The 22,361-nt window shown below is 41.9% G+C and overlaps 1 protein-coding gene across 1 annotated transcript in view; it reads left to right on the forward strand.

The window, feature by feature from the left end:
* Positions 1–22,361, forward strand: part of LOC121515149 (glucose-6-phosphate isomerase-like) — a 30,659-nt gene that overhangs the window by 3,449 nt on the left and 4,849 nt on the right. The window contains exons 2-10 of the mRNA XM_041795776.1: positions 1,501–1,591; positions 14,181–14,249; positions 14,607–14,726; positions 15,008–15,091; positions 15,201–15,347; positions 15,760–15,831; positions 16,714–16,758; positions 21,380–21,433; positions 22,022–22,082. Coding sequence (XP_041651710.1) covers positions 1,501–1,591; positions 14,181–14,249; positions 14,607–14,726; positions 15,008–15,091; positions 15,201–15,347; positions 15,760–15,831; positions 16,714–16,758; positions 21,380–21,433; positions 22,022–22,082 — 743 coding nt within the window. The remainder of the gene's footprint in view (positions 1–1,500; positions 1,592–14,180; positions 14,250–14,606; positions 14,727–15,007; positions 15,092–15,200; positions 15,348–15,759; positions 15,832–16,713; positions 16,759–21,379; positions 21,434–22,021; positions 22,083–22,361) is intronic.

Raw genomic sequence — 22,361 nt, forward strand, 5'->3', positions numbered from 1 at the left:
AAGAACAATGATAGAGGAATAAAAGAACAATAATAGAGGAATAAAAGAACAATAATAGAGGAATAAAAGAACAATGATAGAGGAATAAAAGAATAATGATAGAGGAATAAAAGAATATTGATAGAGGAATAAAAGAACAATAATAGAGGAATAAAAGAATAATGATAGAGGAATAAAAGAATAATGATAGAGGAATAAAAGAACAATGATAGAGGAATAAAAGAATATTGATAGAGGAATAAAAGAACAATAATAGAGGAATAAAAGAATAATGATAGAGGAATAAAAGAACAATGATAGAGGAATAAAAGAATAATGATAGAGGAATAAAAGAACAATGATAGAGGAATAAAAGAATAATGATAGAGGAATAAAAGAATATTGATAGAGGAATAAAAGAACAATAATAGAGGAATAAAAGAATAATGATAGAGGAATAAAAGAATAATGATAGAGGAATAAAAGAATAATGGTAGAGGAATAAAAGAACAATGATAGAGGAATAAAAGAACAATGATAGAGGAATAAAAGAATAATAATAGAGGAATAAAAGAACAATGATAGAGGAATAAAAGAATAATGATAGAGGAATAAAAGAATATTGATAGAGGAATAAAAGAACAATGATAGAGGAATAAAAGAACAATAATAGAGGAATAAAAGAACAATGATAGAGGAATAAAAGAATAATGATAGAGGAATAAAAGAACAATAATAGAGGAATAAAAGAATAGTAGTAGTGAAAACCACCAGAATGATGAGGTAAACCTTTCCAACCTTGTGAACAGAGCTGCTGTAGTTTCACTCAGACTGAGAGGACTCAGTGTTCTCTGATGGATCTCACATGGAGACCTCATCTACTAGTGTGCAGATCAATAAATCTTCAATTTATCAATCAGTCATTTATTTAATCAGTCCTTATTGGAGCCACGCCCATATCATGGGTTAACCAGTTAATCAATAATTAATTGACACATTTCTATTAAAGTTTAGATTATTTTATTTTAGATTGAATGTTTCAAACATCCAGACTAAAGCTATCTGGAGTAACATTCCATGTTTGTCTTCAGTTCTGGGTTTTAATGTGAATGTAGATTAAAGTGAAATGTTCTACTGCAGTTTTTAAATCACAGTCAGATTTCCTAAACATGAGCGTTGAGTTTAAACAGCAGATAGAAACTCTCTGCAGCAGGAAGGTTCTCGTCTACACTCAATCATTCACAGCTCTGTTTTTCTTAATTTTTCTCTGTTTTTCTCAGAGATGAGAATGATGTAAAAATGATCATTCCCTTAAATACTAAAAATAGTTTAGTCTGATCGGAGGTATTGATCAGTAGTCTAATCAGAGGTATTGACCGGTAGTCTGATTGGACGTATTGATCGGTAGTCTGATTAGAGGTATTGACCGGTAGTCTGATCAGATATATTGATCAGTAATCTGATGAGTGTGATTGATCATCCTGTTTCATCAGTTGAAGTCTTCTGTTTTCTGTGTCACAGCACCACTCTGCAGATGGACGATGGAGAAATCCTGATCGATTACTCCAAGAACCTGATCAACCAGGAGGTCATGGACATGCTCCTCGCCATGGTAACTTAGTGTTGCAGCTTTCATCAGTAATCAATAATCAATAACAGTCCCGCTGACTCAGCCTGGATGTCTCTAACCCTCTCAGTCGTTCCTATATCATCCCTGAAACTCTACAACCACACAACATCTGTAACCATGACAACAGCATCTGTATGTTCATGTAGAGATAACCCTGTAGCATTCTGGGTAAAATAAGTCAAAAACACCTATGCAGGTATACTTAAATTAAACCCAACCCTGTGTTTGAACCATGTGGAGTCAAAGTTCACCCACAGTGTCCTTAGAAAGTAACCCCCCCAACTGTAGCTGTTACTGATACTGACTAATAGATATTTTTAAACTTATCACAAAAGTTTATGGGTTAGGGTAGATTATTTCTTTGTGGTTACAATGCTTCTTGTTGATAAATCTAATACCGTAGTAAAGCCTGTTTATCCATCCATCTTCTTCCGCTTATCCGAGATCGGGTCGCGGGGGCAGCAGCCTAAGCAGGGAGACCCAGACTTCCCTCTCCCCAGCCACTTCGTCCAGCTCTTCCTGTGGGATCCCAAGGCGTTCCCAGGCCACCCGAGCGACATAGTCCCTCCAGCGTGTCCTAGGTCTTCCCCAGGGTTTCCTCCCAGTGGGACTTGCCCGGAACACCTCACCCGGGAGGCGTCCAGGAGGCATCCGGACCTGATGCCCGAGCCACCTCATCTGGCTCCTCTCAACGCAGAGGAGCAGCGGCTCTACTCCGAGTCTCTCCCGAATGGCCGAGCTTCTCTATCTCTGAGGGAGAGCCGAGACACCCTGCGAAGGAAACTCATTTCAGCTGCTTGTATCCGTGATCTTGTTCTTTCGGTCACGACCCACCACTCATGACCATAGGTGAGGGTGGGAACGTAGATCGACCGGTAAATCGAGAGCTTTGCCTTTCGACTCAGCTCTTTCTTCACCACGATGGACCGGTGCAGAGACCGCATCACTGCAGACGCCGCGCCGATCCGCCTATCGATCTCTCGCTCCATTCTTCCCTCACTCGTGAACAAGACCCCGAGGTACTTGAACTCCTCCACTTGGGGCAGGGTCTCATTCCCAACCCGGAGAGGGCATTCCACCCTTTTCTGACTGAGGATCATGACCTCAGATTTGGAGGTGCTGATTCTCATCCCAGCCGCTTCACACTCGGTTGCGAACTGTTCGAGTGAGAGCTGAAGGTCATGGCCTGATGAAGCCAACAGAACCACATCATCCGCAAAAAGCAGAGACCCAATCCTGAGGCCACCAAACCGGATGCCCTCAACGCCCTGGCTGCGGCTAGAAATTCTGTCCATGAAAGTTATGAACAGAACCGGTGATAAAGGGCAGCCCTGGCGGAGTCCAACCCGCACCGGAAACGAGTCCGACTTACTTCCGGCAATGCGGACCAAGCTCTGACACCGGTCATACAGTGACCGAACCGCCCTTATCAGGGGGTCCGGTACCCCATATTCCCGGAGCACCCCCCACAGGATTCCCCGAGGGACATGGTCGAATGCCTTCTCCAGGTCCACAAAACACATGTAGACTGGTTGGGCAAACTCCCATGCACCCTCTAGGACCCTGCCAAGAGTGTAGAGCTGGTCCACTGTTCCACGACCAGGACGAAAACCACATTGCTCCTCCTGGATCTGAGGATCGACTATCTGACGGACCCTCCTCTCCAGGACCCCTGAAGAGACCTTACCGGGGAGGCTGAGAAGTGTGATCCCCCTATAATTGGAACACATCCTCTGGTCCCCCTTCTTAAAGAGGGGGACCACCACTCCAGTCTGCCAGTCCAGGGGCACTGTCCCTGATGTCCACGCGATGTTGCAAAGGTGTGTCAACCAAGACAGCCCTACAACATCCAGAGCCTTGAGGAACTCAGGGCGGATCTCATCCACCCCTGGGGCCCTGCCACCGAAGAGCTTTTTGACCACCTCAGTGACCTCAGTCCCAGAGATAGAAGAGCCCACACCCGAGTCCCCAGGCTCTGCTTCCCCATCGGAAGGCGTGTCGATGGGATTGAGGAGGTCTTCGAAGTATTCCTTCCACCGACCCACCACGTCCCGAGTTGAGGTCAACAGCGCACCATCTCCACCGTACAAGGTGTTGACAGCATACTGCTTCCCCCTCCTGAGACGCCAGATGGTGGTCCAGAATCTTCTTGAAGCCGTACGGAAGTCGTTCTCCATGGCCTCCCCGAACTCCTCCCACGTCTGGGTTTTTGCCTTGGCAACCTCTGAAGCCGCAAACGTTACGTTACGCTTGGGCCTGCCAGGTCTGACCAGCATCCTTCCCCACCAGCGGAGCCAACTCACCACCAGGTGGTGATCAGTTGACAGCTCCGCCCCTCTCTTCACCCGAGTGTCCAGGACATGCGGCCGCAGGTCCGATGATACGACTACAAAATCGATCATCGAACTGCGACCTAGGGTGTCCTGGTGCCAAGTGCACATGTGGACACCCTTATGCCTGAACATGGTGTTCATTATAGACATTCCATGACGAGCACAAAAGTCCAGCAACAGAACACCACTCGGGTTCAGATCAGGGGGGCCGTTCCTCCCAATCACCCCCTTCCAAGTCTCACTGTCATTGCCCACGTGAGCATTGAAGTCCCCCAGCAGAACGAAGGAGTCCCCACAGGGAGCGCTCTCCAGCACCCCCTCCAGCGACTCCAAAAAGGGTGGGTACTCTGAACTGCTGTGCGGTGCATACGCACAAACAACAGTCAGGATCCGTCCCCCCACCCGAAGGCGGAGGGAGGCTACCCTCTCGTCCATCGGGGTAAACTCCAGTGTACAGGCTGCCAGCCCAGGGGCAATCAGTATGCCCACACCTGCTCGACGCCTCTCACCAAGGGCAACTCCAGAGTGGAAAAGAGTCCAACCCCTCTCAAGAGGACTGGTTCCGGAGCCCAAGCTGTGCGTCGAGGTGAGACCAACTATATCTAGCTGGTACCGCTCAGCCTCACGCACAAGCTCAGGCTCCTTCCCCACCAGAGAGGTGACGTTCCACGTCCCCAGAGCCAGCTTCTGCAGCCGAGGATCAGACCGCCAGGGTCCCCGCCTTCGGCCGCCGCCCGGCACACAACGCACCCGACCTCTATGGCCCCTCCTACGGGTGGTGAGTCCATTGGAGGGGGGGCCCATGTTACTTCTTCGGGCTTTGCCCGGCCGAGCCCCATGGGTGCAGGCCCAGCCACCAGGCGCTCGCCATCGAGCCCCACTCCCAGGCCTGGCTTCAGGAGGGGGCCCCGGTGACCCACGTCCGGGCGAGGGAGATCGATTCCTGTCCTGCCGCTCCGCCATATGAGGTCTGTGAGCTGCACTTTGTCTGGTCCCTCACCTAGGACCTGTTTGCCTTGGGAGACCCTACCAGGGTCACAAAGCCCCCGACAACATAGCTCCTAGGGTCATTGAGACACGCAAACCCCTCCACCACGTTAAGGTGGCAGCTCAGGGAAGGGAAAGCCTGTTTATTACCCTTTTAAATGATGCCACATTTGTAGGGATCATGCATTTGTGGGATGAGCAGCAGAGCTGAGTATGTAGGTTGCGCCCATGAAAAATGTGCCAAATTTTCTCTGCCAATGCCAAACAGCTGATTCGGCCATTGACTCTTGTTTTGAGCTTCTGGTACCCCAAGTGAGCATGGGCGGGGCTACAGTGGTCAGTAGGTGTCTGCTCCAAGAATCATGCCATGTTTGACTGATCTGGATAGACCCGTGTGATAGGACAACTTCCATCTGGTGTTCCACAAAACAAAGTTTTGTCATTGTTTGGAGTGAACCCTAGTACCATCTCCAACCTGAAGGCCAAGTCCCATATAACGGGGAATGTCAGAGTCAGGCTGCTAAGTGGGTGTCCCAAGAAGACCACACCCCAAGAAGACCATTTCCTCCCCCTGTCAGCACTGAGGTACCGTGGGCTGTCTTCTACAGATTTACAGTCAAGGTTTACAGGACGATATGGCCGACAGCTCTCTGCCCAGACTATCCTGAACAGACTAAACAGCCAATCTCCCGTCTCATAGGGCTGCCAGGAGGCCGGCCATGACTGCCCTTCACCGTCAGCCCCTTTTAAGCTGGATCCTGAACATGTGGAGGAACGTTATATTCAGCTATGAGTCCAGATTCTTCCTGCAGCAGTTGGATCATAGGGTCAAAGTGTGGAGAAGACTGATGCTGATTGCTGCACTGATAGAGTAACATATTTAGGTGGAGGCAGTGTGATGGTGTGGGGCGGCATCTCCCTCACTGGAACAACCAGGCTGGTCATCATTGGAGGAACACTCAATGCAGAGAGATATGGAGATGATTCTACAACCAGTGACAATCCCATATCTCCACAGTCAGGGACCAAACTCTGTCCTACAAGATGGCAACGCTCGCCCCCACAGAGCGGGGTTTATCAGAGAAGACCTCCAGAATCTGGGAGTGGAGAGGATGGAACGTTCTGCTAGCAGTCCTGACCTCAACCACTTAACACTTGTGAGGAGGAGGAGTCAGACTGGTGACCAACATGAGAGGGAGGAGCCAGTGTTGTAGTTGTGATTGGATCTTTTACTGAGGCTCCTGATTGTTAAATGAATACATTGTTAAATTGTTAATCTTTCTTGTTTCTTCAAACTTCAGTCATCCAAACACCAAACAAGAGTCAATGGCAGAATAAGCTGTTTGGCATTGGCAGAGAAAATCTGGCAAATTCTTTATGGACCAACCCAAACACTCAGCTCTGCTGCTCATCTCACAAATGCATGATCCTTACAAATGTGGCATCATTTAAAAGAGAAATAAACAGGCTTTACTATGGTATTAGATTCATCACCAAGAAGCATTGTTCCAACAAAGAAATAATCTACCAAACACACATTTCATTAACTTTTATGCTAAGTTTATAAATATAAGGTGTTCCTGACACTCGTTAACTGAGGCAGAAAAATGGACATAAATGGTGGTAGAGAGGGGTTATGGTGACTATAATGGGTCAGCAGAGGCAACAGAGTCCATTCTCTGGGTTTATGGGGGTCCATTCTCTGGGTTTATCAGGGTCTATTCTCTGGGTTTATCAGGGTCCATTCTTTGGGTTTATCAGGGTCAATTCTCTGGGTTTATGGGGGTCCATTCTCTGGGTTTATGGGGGTCTATTCTCTGGGTTTATCGGGGTCCATTCTCTGGGTTTATCAGGGTCCATTCTCTGGGTTTATCAGGGTCAATTCTCTGGGTTTATGGGGGTCCATTCTCTGGGTTTATGGGGGTCTATTCTCTGGGTTTATCGGGGTCCATTCTCTGGGTTTATCAGGGTCCATTCTCTGGGTTTATCAGGGTCAATTCTCTGGGTTTATGGGGGTCCATTCTCTGGGTTTATGGGGGTCCATTCTCTGGGTTTATCAGGGTCCATTCTCTGGGTTTATCAGGGTCAATTCTCTGGGTTTATGGGGATCCATTCTCTGGGTTTATGGGGGTCTATTCTCTGGGTTTATGGGGGTCCATTCTCTGGGTTTGTGGGGGTCCATTCTCTGGGTTTGTGGGGGTCCATTCTCTGGTTTATCAGGGTCCATTCTCTGGGTTTATCAGGGTCCATTCTCTGGGTTTATGGGGGTCTATTCTCTGGGTTTATCGGGGTCCATTCTCTGGGTTTGTGGGGGTCCATTCTCTGGGTTTGTGGGGGTCCATTCTCTGGTTTATCAGGGTCCATTCTCTGGGTTTATCAGGGTCCATTCTCTGGGTCTATCAGGGTCCATTCTCAGGTTTATCATGGGCCATTCTCTGGGTTTATGGGGTTCCATTGGGTTTGTGGGGGTCCATTCTCTGGGTTTATCAGGGTCCCAGCCAAATCTGCAGGTAGGCCTGTGTGCAGACTTAGTGGAAAGCTTTTTTGAACACTACTTTAGTTTCAGCTTTAATCTCACCAAATGACCATATTTTGTTTTATATTTAACAAATTTCAGACTTTTTTTTCATAAAAACACTGATGAACTATACAGATTGAAATCATCTATAAAAATTTTTCATTTTTTAGGCCTCTAGCGACCCCCATGGGGGTCCCGACCGCCACGACCTCTGCTCGAGCATGGTGGTAACAAATAACCAATCAGATCCCAGAGAGTTTTCAGAGGGGATCAATAAGGCCATCAGTGTGGATACAGCCTAAGATACCTTAATCTAATCAGAGTGTCCAGATTGAGAACGGGGGTATTAATGTGACATCACTGGCCTGTTTCTCTGACCCCACCTAACTGTCAACTCCTCTGCTGTGTCTCAGGTCAAAAAAATGAGTCAGCACTTTTAAAACTGCTATTGGTTGGTGCCCCCTAAAGAGGCTGCAAATGGTAATCTACAGCAATGTCAGCTGTAAATATCAGTCTATATCAGCTGTAAATATCAGTCTATATCAGCTGTAAATATCAGTCTACATCAGCTGTAAATATCAGTCTACATCAGCTGTAAATATCAGTCTATATAAGCTGTAAATATCAGTCTATATCAGCTGTAAATATCAGTCTATATCAGCTGTTAATATCAGTCTATAACAGCTGTAAATATCAGTCTATAACAGCTGTAAATATCAGTCTATATCAGCTGTAAATATCAGTCTATATCAGCTGTTAATATCAGTCTATAACAGCTGTAAATATCAGTCTATAACAGCTGTAAATATCAGTCTATAACAGCTGTAAATATCAGTCTATATCAGCTGTAAATATCAGTCTATATCAGCTGTTAATATCAGTCTATAACAGCTGTAAATATCAGTCTATAACAGCTGTTAATATCAGTCTATAACAGCTGTAAATATCAGTCTATATCAGCTGTTAATATCAGTCTATATCAGCTGTAAATATCAGTCTACATCAGCTGTAAATATCAGTCTATATCAGCTGTTAATATCAGTCTATATCAGCTGTTAATATCAGTCTATATCAGCTGTAAATATCAGTCTATATCAGCTGTAAATATCAGTCTATATCAGCTGTTAATATCAGTCTATAACAGCTGTAAATATCAGTCTATATCAGCTGTATATATCAGTCTATATCAGCTGTTAATATCAGTCTATATCAGCTGTAAATATCAGTCTATATCAGCTGTAAATATCAGTCTACATCAGCTGTTAATATCATTCTATATCAGCTGTAAATATCAGTCTATATCAGCTGTTAATATCATTCTATATCAGCTGTAAATATCAGTCTATATCAGCTGTATATATCAGTCTATATCAGCTGTAAATATCAGTCTACATCAGCTGTAAATATCAGTCTACATCAGCTGTAAATATCAGTCTATATCAGCTGTTAATATCAGTCTATAACAGCTGTAAATATCAGTCTATAACAGCTGTAAATATCAGTCTATATCAGCTGTAAATATCAGTCTATATCAGCTGTTAATATCAGTCTATAACAGCTGTAAATATCAGTCTATAACAGCTGTAAATATCAGTCTATATCAGCTGTAAATATCAGTCTATATCAGCTGTTAATATCAGTCTATATCAGCTGTAAATATCAGTCTATAACAGCTGTAAATATCAGTCTATAACAGCTGTAAATATCGGTCTATATCAGCTGTAAATATCAGTCTATATCAGCTGTTAATATCAGTCTATAACAGCTGTAAATATCAGTCTATAACAGCTGTTAATATCAGTCTATAACAGCTGTAAATATCAGTCTATATCAGCTGTTAATATCAGTCTATATCAGCTGTAAATATCAGTCTACATCAGCTGTAAATATCAGTCTATATCAGCTGTTAATATCAGTCTATATCAGCTGTTAATATCAGTCTATATCAGCTGTAAATATCAGTCTATATCAGCTGTAAATATCAGTCTATATCAGCTGTTAATATCAGTCTATATCAGCTGTAAATATCAGTCTATAACAGCTGTAAATATCAGTCTATATCAGCTGCAAATATCAGTCTATATCAGCTGTTAATATCAGTCTATAACAGCTGTAAATATCAGTCTATGTCAGCTGTAAATATCAGTCTATATCAGCTGTTAATATCAGTCTATAACAGCTGTAAATATCAGTCTATATCAGCTGTTAATATCAGTCTATATCAGCTGTAAATATCAGTCTATATCAGCTGTTAATATCATTCTATATCAGCTGTTAATATCAGTCTATAACAGCTGTAAATATCAGTCTATATCAGCTGTTAATATCAGTCTATATCAGCTGTAAATATCAGTCTATATCAGCTGTAAATATCAGTCTACATCAGCTGTAAATATCAGTCTACATCAGCTGTAAATATCAGTCTATATCAGCTGTTAATATCAGTCTATATCAGCTGTAAATATCAGTCTATATCAGCTGTAAATATCAGTCTACATCAGCTGTAAATATCAGTCTACATCAGCTGTAAATATCAGTCTATATCAGCTGTTAATATCAGTCTATATCAGCTGTAAATATCAGTCTATATCAGCTGTTAATATCAGTCTATAACAGCTGTAAATATCAGTCTATATCGGCTGTAAATATCAGTCTATATCAGCTGTTAATATCATTCTATATCAGCTGTAAATATCAGTCTATATCAGCTGTAAATATCAGTCTATATCAGCTGTTAATATCAGTCTATAACAGCTGTAAATATCAGTCTATATCAGCTGTTAATATCAGTCTATATCAGCTGTAAATATCAGTCTATATCAGCTGTAAATATCAGTCTATATCAGCTGTTAATATCAGTCTATATCAGCTGTAAATATCAGTCTATATCAGCTGTTAATATCAGTCTATAACAGCTGTAAATATCAGTCTATAACAGCTGTAAATATCAGTCTACATCAGCTGTAAATATCAGTCTATATCAGCTGTAAATATCAGTCTACATCAGCTGTAAATATCAGTCTACATCAGCTGTAAATATCAGTCTACATCAGCTGCAAATATCAGTCTACATCAGCTGTAAATATCAGTCTACATCAGCTGTAAATATCAGTCTACATCAGCTGTAAATATCAGTCTATATCAGCTGTTAATATCAGTCTACATCAGCTGTAAATATCAGTCTACATCAGCTGTAAATATCAGTCTACATCAGCTGTAAATATCAGTCTATATCAGCTGTAAATATCAGTCTACATCAGCTGTAAATATCAGTCTACATCAGCTGTTAATATCAGTCTACATCAGCTGTAAATATCAGTCTACATCAGCTGTAAATATCAGTCTACATCAGCTGTAAATATCAGTCTATATCAGCTGTTAATATCAGTCTATATCAGCTGTAAATATCAGTCTATATCAGCTGTTAATATCAGTCTACATCAGCTGTAAATATCAGTCTACATCAGCTGTAAATATCAGTCTCTATCAGCTGTTAATATCAGTCTACATCAGCTGTAAATATCAGTCTACATCAGCTGTAAATATCAGTCTATATCAGCTGTTAATATCAGTCTATATCAGCTGTAAATATCAGTCTATATCAGCTGTTAATATCAGTCTACATCAGCTGTAAATATCAGTCTACATCAGCTGCAAATATCATACGTAATGTGGTATGTAATTTCATTCTCATATCAGGAAATATCAGGTTTTCATTCCTTCTTCGACTCTGACTGAACTTTACATGTTTTAAACTGGTTCAGATTTATAAAGGTTTCCTTTTTTTCTACTGAGTAAATTCTAACCAGAGTTTCTGAACACTGCTGTGTATTATAGTCTGGTGGTCTTCACCTCTGGTTTTGATAGAGCACCCCCTGGTGGTGTTACTTAGTAGCTTGTCTAACTGAACACAGTGTTGATGTTGAACTCTTCACCCACACTGGCTCTCTCAGGTTCTCCCTCAGCAGGATAAATATTTACTCTAAGGCTGGCCACACACTAGACGATTTTGAAATCTTAAACAATTTTAAAAACGTGGGAGACCACAGACCTGCCAACAACCTCACCTAATCACGTGACTTAATTAGGGTGGATCCCTAATCAAAATTTAACATGGATATTCCAAAGCTGTTAAAATAATGTTAGAGTTTAAATGTCTATATTCTTTAAACTAAAAGAAAACATTTTTTGAGTTCTGATAAATTAAATAACTTGAACATGCCTCAGAATAAACACAAAAAATATTTAAAAAACTGAAAATTATATTTTTTGTTATTACTTTGCCTTCCTCCTTACAAACATACATGAACACTTTAAGATCATACTAATGACAACAGCCTGATACGATTTGAATGAAAGACTCTTATGGTGCGATTCTGCTTTATTACGTCCTCTTGAATATACACTGCCTGGCCAAAAAAAAAAAAAAAAAAAAGTCGCCACCAAAAAAGGTCACTCTAATATTTGGTTGGACCACCTTTAGCTTTGATTACAGCACGCATTCGCTGTGGTATTGTTTCAGTAAGCTTCTGCAATGTCACAGATTTATTTCCATCCAGTGTTGCATTAATTTTAATATTGATGATGGGAGAGTCTGACCACTGCGCAAAGCCTTCTCCAGCACATCCCAAAAATTCTCAATGGGGTTAAGGTCTGGACTCTGTGGCCACATAATGTTGCTGAACCTAGACCTGACCAACTGCAGCAACCCCAGATCATAGCCCCACCCCCACAGGCTTGTACAGTAGGCACGAGGCATGATGGGAGCATCACTTCACCTGCCTCTCTTCTTACCCTGATGCGCCCATCACTCTGGAACAGGGTCAATCTGGACTCATCAGACCACATGACCTTCTTCCATTCCTCCAGAGTCCAGTCTTTATGCTCCCTAGCAAACTGAAGCCTTTTTTGCATGCCAATGATTTGACCCTTCTTAAACAGACTAACATCTTTTCCACGACCACAGGATGTGTCTTTCGACATGGTTGTTTAAGAAATGAGAAGTTACTCATTGCATCAGCTGGGCTTAAATAACTTGTTGCCAGCTGAAAGATAATCACCCATGCAGTAATTATCCAATAGGAGGCTCGTACCTATTTGCTTAGTTAAATCCGTTAAATCAGTGTATTTCATCCCAGAGGAGCCACAGGTCAGCCTCAGCCTCTTAAAGTTATTGATATTATAATAACTTATTAATACGTATTCAACAAGCTAAAACTCTATCACACACGCACACACACAACCCCAACCGTTCCTGTCACCCTGTGACTGCAGCTCACGCTTCTCCTTCCTCTCTCCTGTTTTAGCAGACATTTAGAACAAAGTGAGGTAAACATTCTGGATTAGATGAACGCCTGACAGTCCAGCGCTGTTTTTATCCAGTCTCATATGGTAACAGAAACTAAGCTAATGTTCCGCCAGAGTTTTTATGACAACGAGCTATTTTTACATCGCTGATGTCTCATCTCCATCATGCGACACAGCTGATGATGAATATGTCTACTTCATTTTTCTGTTAATCATCAGAATATAATCGGAGAAAAACTAAACCAAGCTTGATTTTTATCAATTTTATCGATTCTTTGTTGCAGCCCTAATCCTGCGAAATAATGATCTGACTGTAGAACACGTTTGGTCTATCCTGTGGAACAATGATCTGACTGTAGAACACGTTTGGTCTATCCTGTGGAACAATGATCTGACTGTAGAACACGTTTGGTCTATCCTGTGGAACAATGATCTGACTGTAGAACACGTTTGGTCTATCCTGTGGAACAATGATCTGACTGTAGAACACGTTTGGTCTATCCTGTGGAACAATGATCTAACTGAAGCGAGGAGGTCAGACCTGATTTTCTTCTCTGTGCTCTGATTTCACCATAGACAGGAACAATGAAACAGGAAGATTACTGGGTTTTATTTTGAAAGCTCAGATTGTTTCACCATCTCTTACAAAGACTCACTGTGTTTTAACATCAGGAGGAATGAGGAAACAGGCAGTCAGGTACTTCCTCCTCTGCACACATTTGTTCAGACTCTGAGATAACACAGACTTTGGTCACTAGTGAGGCCCTAAGCAGACTCTGGTAGGAGGCCCCCTAACAATGCATGAAGCCCTCTAATCCAGACATTCTGGAACCCCGACCTACGCCTATATACACTTGACATACACCTGTATACACTAGACCTACACCTGTATACACCAGACCTATACCTGTATACACCAGACCTACACCTGTATACACCAGACCTATACCTGTATACACCAGACCTACACCTGTATACACCAGACCTACACCTGTATACACCAGACCTATACCTGTATACACCAGACCTATACCTGTATACACCAGACCTACACCTGTATACACCAGACCTACACCTGTATACACCAGACCTATACCTGTATACACCAGACCTATACCTGTATACACCAGACCTACACCTGTATACACCAGACCTACACCTGTATACACCAGACCTATACCTGTATTCACCAGACCTATACCTGTATTCACCAGACCTATACCTGTATTCACCAGACCTATACCTGTATTCACCAGACCTATACCTGTATTCACCAGACCTATACCTGTATTCACCAGACCTATACCTGTATTCACCAGACCTATACCTGTATACACCAGACCTACACCTGTATACACCAGACCTACACCTGTATACACTAGGTTACCATCCGTGTGTTAATGTGTGTTCATCTGTGTGTTTTCAGGCTAGGTCCCGTGGCGTTGAGGAGGCCAGAGAGAAGATGTTCTCTGGAGAAAAAATCAACTTCACTGAGGTAAAAACTCAGACATGACTGAGACGTATAAAACACCAGCAGGGCTTTAGTGGTCCCACTTATTCATGCTCTGAATATGTTCTTTATTTTTGCTTTTTTTAATATAAATCTGTAAATCTGAATTTTATGATTCTGTATAACCTGGCCTGTTAATCTGTCCAAATGTCACTGAGACATTTCACTAGGTTAAGTAGGTAGTGTTTGTCCCTATTCAGAGTTCATATCAGGCTGATGTAGTAACCTAAGGACAGTTCATTGTCAGTGTGACCTTTGGTCACTTTATAATTTTTCAGTCTGAAAACAAAACCAAGGAACAGGTAAATGTGCTTTACATGTGTGGTTCTCGTGTGTTTGCAGGGTCGTGCAGTGCTCCACATCGCTCTGCGTAACCGCTCCAACAGGCCGATCATGGTGGATGGAAAAGACGTGATGCCAGAGGTGAACCGAGTATTGGACAAGATGAAGGCATTCTGTCAGGTCAGTATTCATGTTTGATCATTTTTTACAGTTTGTATTTTTAACTAGTTCTTTTAACCGTGTTAACTCCTGTCAGAAAACTTTGAATCATGTGTTTATGAGTCCTTTTTTAATCATTGATAGCTATGATTACTCTGTGTTTCTAAGTCAGCTTTATTCCTTTATTTTTTACAGTGTCAGCTCATTTTTTATTTTTTTGTATAGTGTGGCCTTTGTTCATGAAGTAGTTTTACCCGATTTTTTTCCAGTGTTAAAGTATTTTAACCGTTGTGTTTTTACAGAGGGTCCGTAGTGGCGAGTGGAAAGGTTACAGCGGTAAATCCATCACTGATGTGGTCAACATTGGAATAGGAGGCTCTGACCTGGTGAGTTCAGTATACTGAGTGATGAGTTCATGGTCCTATGATGTTTGTGGTAAAGATCAGTGTCAGTGATGAGTTCAAGGTCCTCTAAAGGTGTCAGTGTTGTATTCAGGGTCCTCTGATGGTCACCGAGGCGCTGAAGTCATACTCTGCTGGCGGTCCAGCTGTCTGGTTCGTCTCGAATATCGATGGGACTCACATCGCTAAAACTCTGGCCCAGCTGAACCCAGAGACCACGCTGTTCATCATCGCCTCCAAGGTAATGCCCACTTTACAGACCACATTCCCACAACACATTTCCACACCATAATCCCACACCATAATCCCAGACAACATTCCCGCACCACATTCCCACACCACATTTCCACACCATAATCCCAGACAACATTCCCGCACCACATTCCCACACCACATTCCCGCACCACATTCCCACACCACATTTCCACACCATAATCCCACACAACATTTCCACGCAAAATTCCAAAACACCACTCCCACTCCACCTTCCCCTGCCACATTCTCACATCACATACCTGCTCCACATAGTCGCACCACATTCCCGCACCACATTCACACTCCACATTCTCACACCATAATTCTAGACAACATTCCCGCACCACATTCCCACACCACATTCCCTCTTCTTTGATGATTTGGCGTGTTTTTTCCAGACGTTCACCACGCAGGAAACCATCACTAACGCAGAGTCAGCCAAAGATTGGTTCCTGAAGAGCGCCAATGACGTGAGTCAACAAAGATCATCTGTTTCACTTACAGAGGGTTGTCATGGTAACAACATTGTAAAGTTGGATGTGATTCAGATTAAATTAAATCCAGATTAAACATTTATGGATTTTTAATTTAAAGAATCCAAATGACTCACTGTCCTGATCACAACCCACATTGTCATTATTTGGAAAGATTGATGGAGATGAGAGAGGGCTTCTCTCTTTTCCTTTATAATCTGTAGTTTTTGAATCTTAATCTGGAGTTTTAAAATCTTAATCTGGAGTTTATAAATCTTAATCTAGAGTTTTAAATCTTAATCTGGAGTTTTATATCCTAATCTGGAGTTTTAAATCTTCATCTAGACATTTTAAATCTTCATCTGTAGTTTTGAAATGTTAATCTGGAGTTTTAAATCTTAATCTGGAGTTTTTACATTTTAATCTGGAGCTTTACAGCTCCAGTCCTCTCTGCTTCCATCAATCATTACAGTTTGACTAAGAGTGACAGAGTAAGAATTCCAAATAAATTGATCTTAGATTTTGAGATTCAAGTCATTATTTTACAAGAATTAAATCCTAAATTTACAATCAAGTTGAAAAAGAAGTGGCAAAAAAATTTGATTTTTTTAGTTTCAGAAGAAGAAGAACAAAGGCAATAATTATAGATGGATTATTTTCTAAAGCTTAGGCTGCTGCCCCCACGACCCGATCTCGGATAAGCGGAAGAAGATGGATGGATGGATTTTCTAAAGTACTCAGATTAGAGAGGATAGATCAATGAGACCTGTTTATGATAATAAAGTATGTGAGAAACAGAAACAATGATGTCATGCTTGATTGATTATCGATCAGCTGGTCCCCTGTGTCTGTTTAATGTCATTTTCTCTATTTTTTCAGAGATCTGCTGTCGCCAAACACTTCGTGGCTCTGTCCACCAACGCGGTGAGGAAACGGCTTTTTATTCATGTTTTTTTTTTCTGATTAATGAAATCCTGCTCCTCTATCTGAATAATAATGAAGTCTTTAGTTTTATTTGTGTTTTATTTCTGTTTTTTCTTGCTAACTCTAATGCCCATCCTTTCTTCCTCTCTCTCTCCTCTCTAACTCTTACGTTCATTCTTTCTTCCTCTCTCTCCTTTCTAACTCTGATGTTCATCCTTTATACCTCTTTCTCTCCTATCTCACTCTAATGTTCATCCTTACTTCCTCTCCCTCTCCTTTCTAACTCTAATGTTCATCCTTTCTTCCTCTCTCCTTTCTAACTCTGATGTTAATCCTTTCTACCTCGTTCTCTCCTATCTCACTCTAATGTTCATCCTTTCTTCCTCTCTCTCTCCTTTCTAACTCTAATGTTCTTCCTTTCTTCCTCTCTCTCCTCTCTAACTCTTGTGTTCATCATTTCTTCCTCTCTCTCTCTCCTTTCTCACTCTAATGTTCATCCTTTCTTCCTCTCTCCCTCCTCTAACTCTAATGTTCATCCTTGTTTTCTTTTTCTCTCCTCTCTACCTCTAATGTTCATCCTTTCTTCCCCTCCTTCTCTCTCCTCTCTAACTCTAATGTTCATCCTTTCTTCCTCTCTCTCTCCTCTCTAACTCTAATGTTCATCCTTTCTTCCTCTCCCCCCCTCTCTAACTCTAATGTTCATTCTTTCTTCCCCTCCTTCTCTCTCTTCTCTAACTCTAATGTTTTTCCTTTCTTCCTATCTCTCCTTTCTAACTCTAATGTTCATCCTTTCTTCCTCTCTCTCTCCTTTCTAACTCTAATGTTCATCCTTTCTTCCTCTCTCTCCTCTCTAAATCTGATGTTCATCCTTTCTTCTTCTCTCTCCTCTCCTACTCTTATGTTCATCCTTTTATTCCTCTCTCTCCTCCCTGACTCTAATGTTGATCCTTTCTCCCTCTCTCTCCTCTCTAACTCTAATGTTCATGCTTTCTCCCTCTCTCTCCTCTCTTACTCTAATGTTCATCCTTTCTTCCTCTCTCTCTCCTCTCTAACTCTAATGTTTATCCATTCTCCCTCTCTCTCTCCTCTCTAACTCTAATGTTTATCCTTTCTTCCCCTCCTTCTCTCCTCCCTAACTCTAATGTTCATCCTTTCTACCTCTCTCCTCTCTAACTCTAATGTTCATCCTTTCTCCCTCTCTCTCTCCTCTCTAACTCTAATTATCATCCTTTCTTTCTCTCTCTTCTCTAACTCTAATGTTCATCCTTTCTTCCACTCTCCTCTCTAACTCTAATGTTCATCCTTTCTTCCCTTCTCTCTCCTCTCTAACTCTAATGTTCATCCTTTCTTCCTCTTTCTCTTCTCTCTAACTCTAATATTAATCCTTTCTCCCTCTCTCTCCTCTCTAACTCTGATGTTCATCCTTTCTACCACTCTCTTCTCTCTCACTCTAATGTTCATCCTTTCTACCTCTTTCTCTTCTATCTCATTCTTATGTTCATCCTTTCTTCCTCTCTCTCTCCTTTCTAACTCTAATATTAATCCTTTCTCCCTCTCTCTCCTCTCTAACTCTGATGTTCATCCTTTCTTCCTCTCTCTCTCCTCTCTAACTCTAATATTAATCCTTTCTCCCTCTCTCTCCTCTCTAACTCTGATGTTCATCCTTTCTACCACTCTCTTCTCTCTCACTCTAATGTTCATCCTTTCTACCTCTTTCTCTTCTATCTCATTCTTATGTTCATCCTTCCTTCCCCTCTCTCTCCTTTCTAACTTTAATGTTCTTCCTTTCTTACTCTCTCTCCTTCCTCACTCTAATGTTCATCCTTTCTTCCTCTCTCTCTCCCCTCTTACTCTTATGTTCATCCTTTCTACCTCTCTCGCTCTCCTCTCTAACTCTAATGTTCATTCTTTCTTCCTGTCGCTCCTTCCTCACTCTAATGTTCATCCTTTCTTCCTCTCTCTCTCCCCTCTTACTCTAATGTTCATCCTTTCTACCTCTCTCGCTCTCCTCTCTAACTCTAATGTTCATCCTTTCTACCTCTCTCACTCTCCTCTCTAACTCTAATGTTCATCCTTTCTTCCCCTCCTTCTTTCTCTTCTCTAACTCTAATGTTCTTCCTTTCTTCCTCTCTCCTTTCTTACTCTAATGTTCATCCTTTCTTCATCTCTCTCCTTTCTAACTCTAATGTTCATCCTTTCTTCCTCTCTCTCCTTTCTCACTCTAATGTTCATCCTTTCTTCCTCTCTCTCCCTTTCTAACTCTGATGTTCATCCTTTCTACCACTCTCTTCTCTCTCACTCTAATGTTCATCCTTTCTACCTCTTTCTCTTCTATCTCATTCTTATGATCATCCTTTCTTCCTTTCTCTCTCCTTTCTAACTCTAATGTTCATCCTTTCTTCCTCTCTCTCCTCTCTAACTCTTATGTTCATCCTTTCTTCCTCTCTCTCTCCTCTCTAACTCTAATGTTCTTCCTTTCTTCCTCTCTCTCCTCTCTAACTCTAATGTTCATCCTTTCTACCACTCTCTTCTCTCTCACTCTGTTTTTCCTTTCTTCATCTCTCTCCTCTCCTACTCTTATGTTCATCCTTTTATTCCTCTCTCTCCTTTCTAACTCTAATGTTCATCCTTTCTTCCTCTCTTTCCTTTCTAACTCTAATTTTCATCCTTTCTTCCTCTCTCTCCTCTCTAACTCTGATGTTCATCCTTTGTACCACTCTCTTCTCTCTCACTCTAATGCCCATCCTTTCTTCTTCTCTCTCCTCTCCTACTCTTATGTTCATCCTTTTATTCCTCTCTCTCCTCCCTGACTCTAATGTTGATCCTTTCTCCCTCTCTCTCTCCTCTCTAACTCTAATGTTCATCCTTTCTTCCTCTCTCTCCTCTCTAACTCTAATGTTTATCCTTTCTTCCTCTCTCTCTCCTCTCTAACTCTAATGTTCATCCTTTCTTCCTCTCTCTCTCCTCCCTGACTCTAATGTTGATCCTTTCTCCCTCTCTCTCTCCTCTCTAACTCTAATGTTCATGCTTTCTCCCTCTCTCTCCTCTCTAACTCTAATGTTCATCCTTTCTTCCTCTCTCTCTCCTCTCTAACTCTAATATTCATCCTTTCTTCCCTTCTCTCTCCTCTCTAACTCTAATGTTAATCCTTTCTTCCTCTCTTTCCTTTCTAACTCTAATTTTCATCCTTTCTCCCTTTCTCTCCTCTCTAACTCTGTTTTTCCTTTCTTCCTCTCTCCCTCCTCTCTAACTCTAATGTTCATCCTTTCTACCTCTCTCGCTCTCCTCTCTAACTCTAATGTTCATCCTTTCTTCCCCTCCTTCTCTCTCTTCTCTAACTCTAATATTCTTCCTTTCTTCCTCTCTCTTCTTTCTTACTCTAATGTTCATCCTTTCTTCCTATCTCTCCTTTCGAACTCTAATGTTCATCCTTTCTTCCTGTCGCTCCTTTCTCACTCTAATGTTCATCCTTTCTTCCTCTCTCTCTCCCCTCTAACTCTAATGTTCATCCTTTCTACCTCTCTCGCTCTCCTCTCTAACTCTTATGTCTCTCCTTTCTACCTCTTTCTCTTCTATCTCATTCTTATGTTCATCCTTTCTTCCTCTCTCTCTCCTTTCTAACTCTAATGTTCATCCTTTCTTCCTCTCTCTCCTCTCTAACTCTAATGTTCTTCCTTTCTTCTTCTCTCTCCTCTCTAACTCTAATGTTTATCCTTTCTTCCTCTCTCTCTCCTCTCTAACTCTAATGTTCATCCTTTCTTCCTCTCTCTCTCCTCCCTGACTCTAATGTTGATCCTTTCTCCCTCTCTCTCTCCTCTCTAACTCTAATGTTCATGCTTTCTCCCTCTCTCTCCTCTCTAACTCTAATGTTCATCCTTTCTTCCTCTCTCTCTCCTCTCTAACTCTAATGTTCATCCTTTCTTCCCTTCTCTCTCCTCTCTAACTCTAATGTTAATCCTTTCTCCCTCTCTCTCCTCTCTAACTCTGTTTTTCCTTTCTTCCTCTCTCCCTCCTCTCTAACTCTAATGTTCATCCTTTCTTCCTTTCTCTCCTCTCTAACTCTTATGTTCATCCTTTCTTCCTCTCTCTCCTCTCTAACTCTAATGTTCTTCCTTTCTTCCTCTCTCTCCTCTCTAACTCTAATGTTCATCCTTTTCTTCCTCTCTCTCTCCTCTCTAACTCTGTTATTCATCCTTTTCTTCCTCTCTCTCTCCTTTCTAACTCTAATGTTCATCCTTTCTTCTTCTCTCCCTTCTCTCTTACTCTGATGTTCATCCTTTCTTCCCCTCCTTCTCTCTCCTTTCTAACTCTGATGTCCATCCTTTCTCTCTCTCCCCTCTTTAACTCCGATGTTCATCATTTCTTCCTCTCTCTCTCTCCTTTCTTACTTTGATATTCATCCTTTCTTCCTCTCTCTCTCCTCTCTAATATTCATCCTTTCTTCCACTCTCTCCCCTCTCTAACTCTAATGTTCATCCTTTCTTCCTCTCTCTCTCCTTTCTAACTCTGATACTCATCCTTTCTTCCTCTCTCTCTCCTCTCTAATGTTCATCCTTTCTTCCTCTCTCTCCCCTCTCTAACTCTGATTTTCATCCTTTCATCCTCTCTCTCTCCTCTTTAGGCCAAAGTCCAGGATTTCGGCATTGACCCCGCTAACATGTTCGAGTTCTGGGATGTGAGTCTGACTCTGATATTTTAGAGAGACTGGGGGACCAGGGAGACATCTAAACCTCATCACACACTAAACATGTGCTTTATCACTTATCCTGATCAATCAGTATCGATTAAGGTCTGATGAGGTCTAACGTCACTGTGTCAAACATGAGAGGACTCTGGGCTGGGGCTGTCCTGATACCTGGATGAACTTTGAATTGGTGCGAGTAAATTAATCAATAATCATACCCTTTCAGTACCATTGATCAGTAAATGAAGTCTGAGACCCTAAGTACTGGACATTATATTGTCTTCGGTATGAACTCCTGCACACTGTCTAATTTGCACAAACGTGTTGGCAATGAGTGGAGCTAACTGCTTCCCAGATTTTGCCAATGTATTTGTGCAACTTTGGCGGTTGTATCTCTCTGAAGTCTCAGTAACCATGGTTACTCAGCTAGACTTGGCTGGACAGTTAACCTGCTCTGGAGCAGGCTAGCTCTGGAATCTTCTCATGGAATACTCCTCTGAATTGAATGTTTTTATCTTAAGGCTCTGCCTGTGCTGTGCTAATTTATTGTGTGATGTCACGTTTGCTGCTCCTCCTCAGTGGGTTGGAGGTCGTTACTCTCTCTGGTCAGCCATCGGTTTGTCCATCGCTCTGCATGTAGGTATGTCTGCTCTAATCCTTACCTGTGCTCTAACCCGGAATATTAATGATGAGAACATAGTACTGTTCTGATTAGGTACGTCTGTTCTAATCCTAACCTGTGCTCTAACCCGGAATATTAATGATGAGAACATAGAACTGTTCTGATTAGGTACGTCTGTTCTAATCCTAACCTGTGCTCTAACCCGGAATATTAATGATGAGAACATAGAACTGTTCTGATTAGGTACGTCTGTTCTAATCCTAACCTGTGCTCTAACCCGGAATATTCATGATGAGA

This window comes from Cheilinus undulatus, linkage group 9 (genome assembly GCF_018320785.1).
Source record: "Cheilinus undulatus linkage group 9, ASM1832078v1, whole genome shotgun sequence".
NCBI lineage: Eukaryota > Metazoa > Chordata > Actinopteri > Labriformes > Labridae > Cheilinus > Cheilinus undulatus.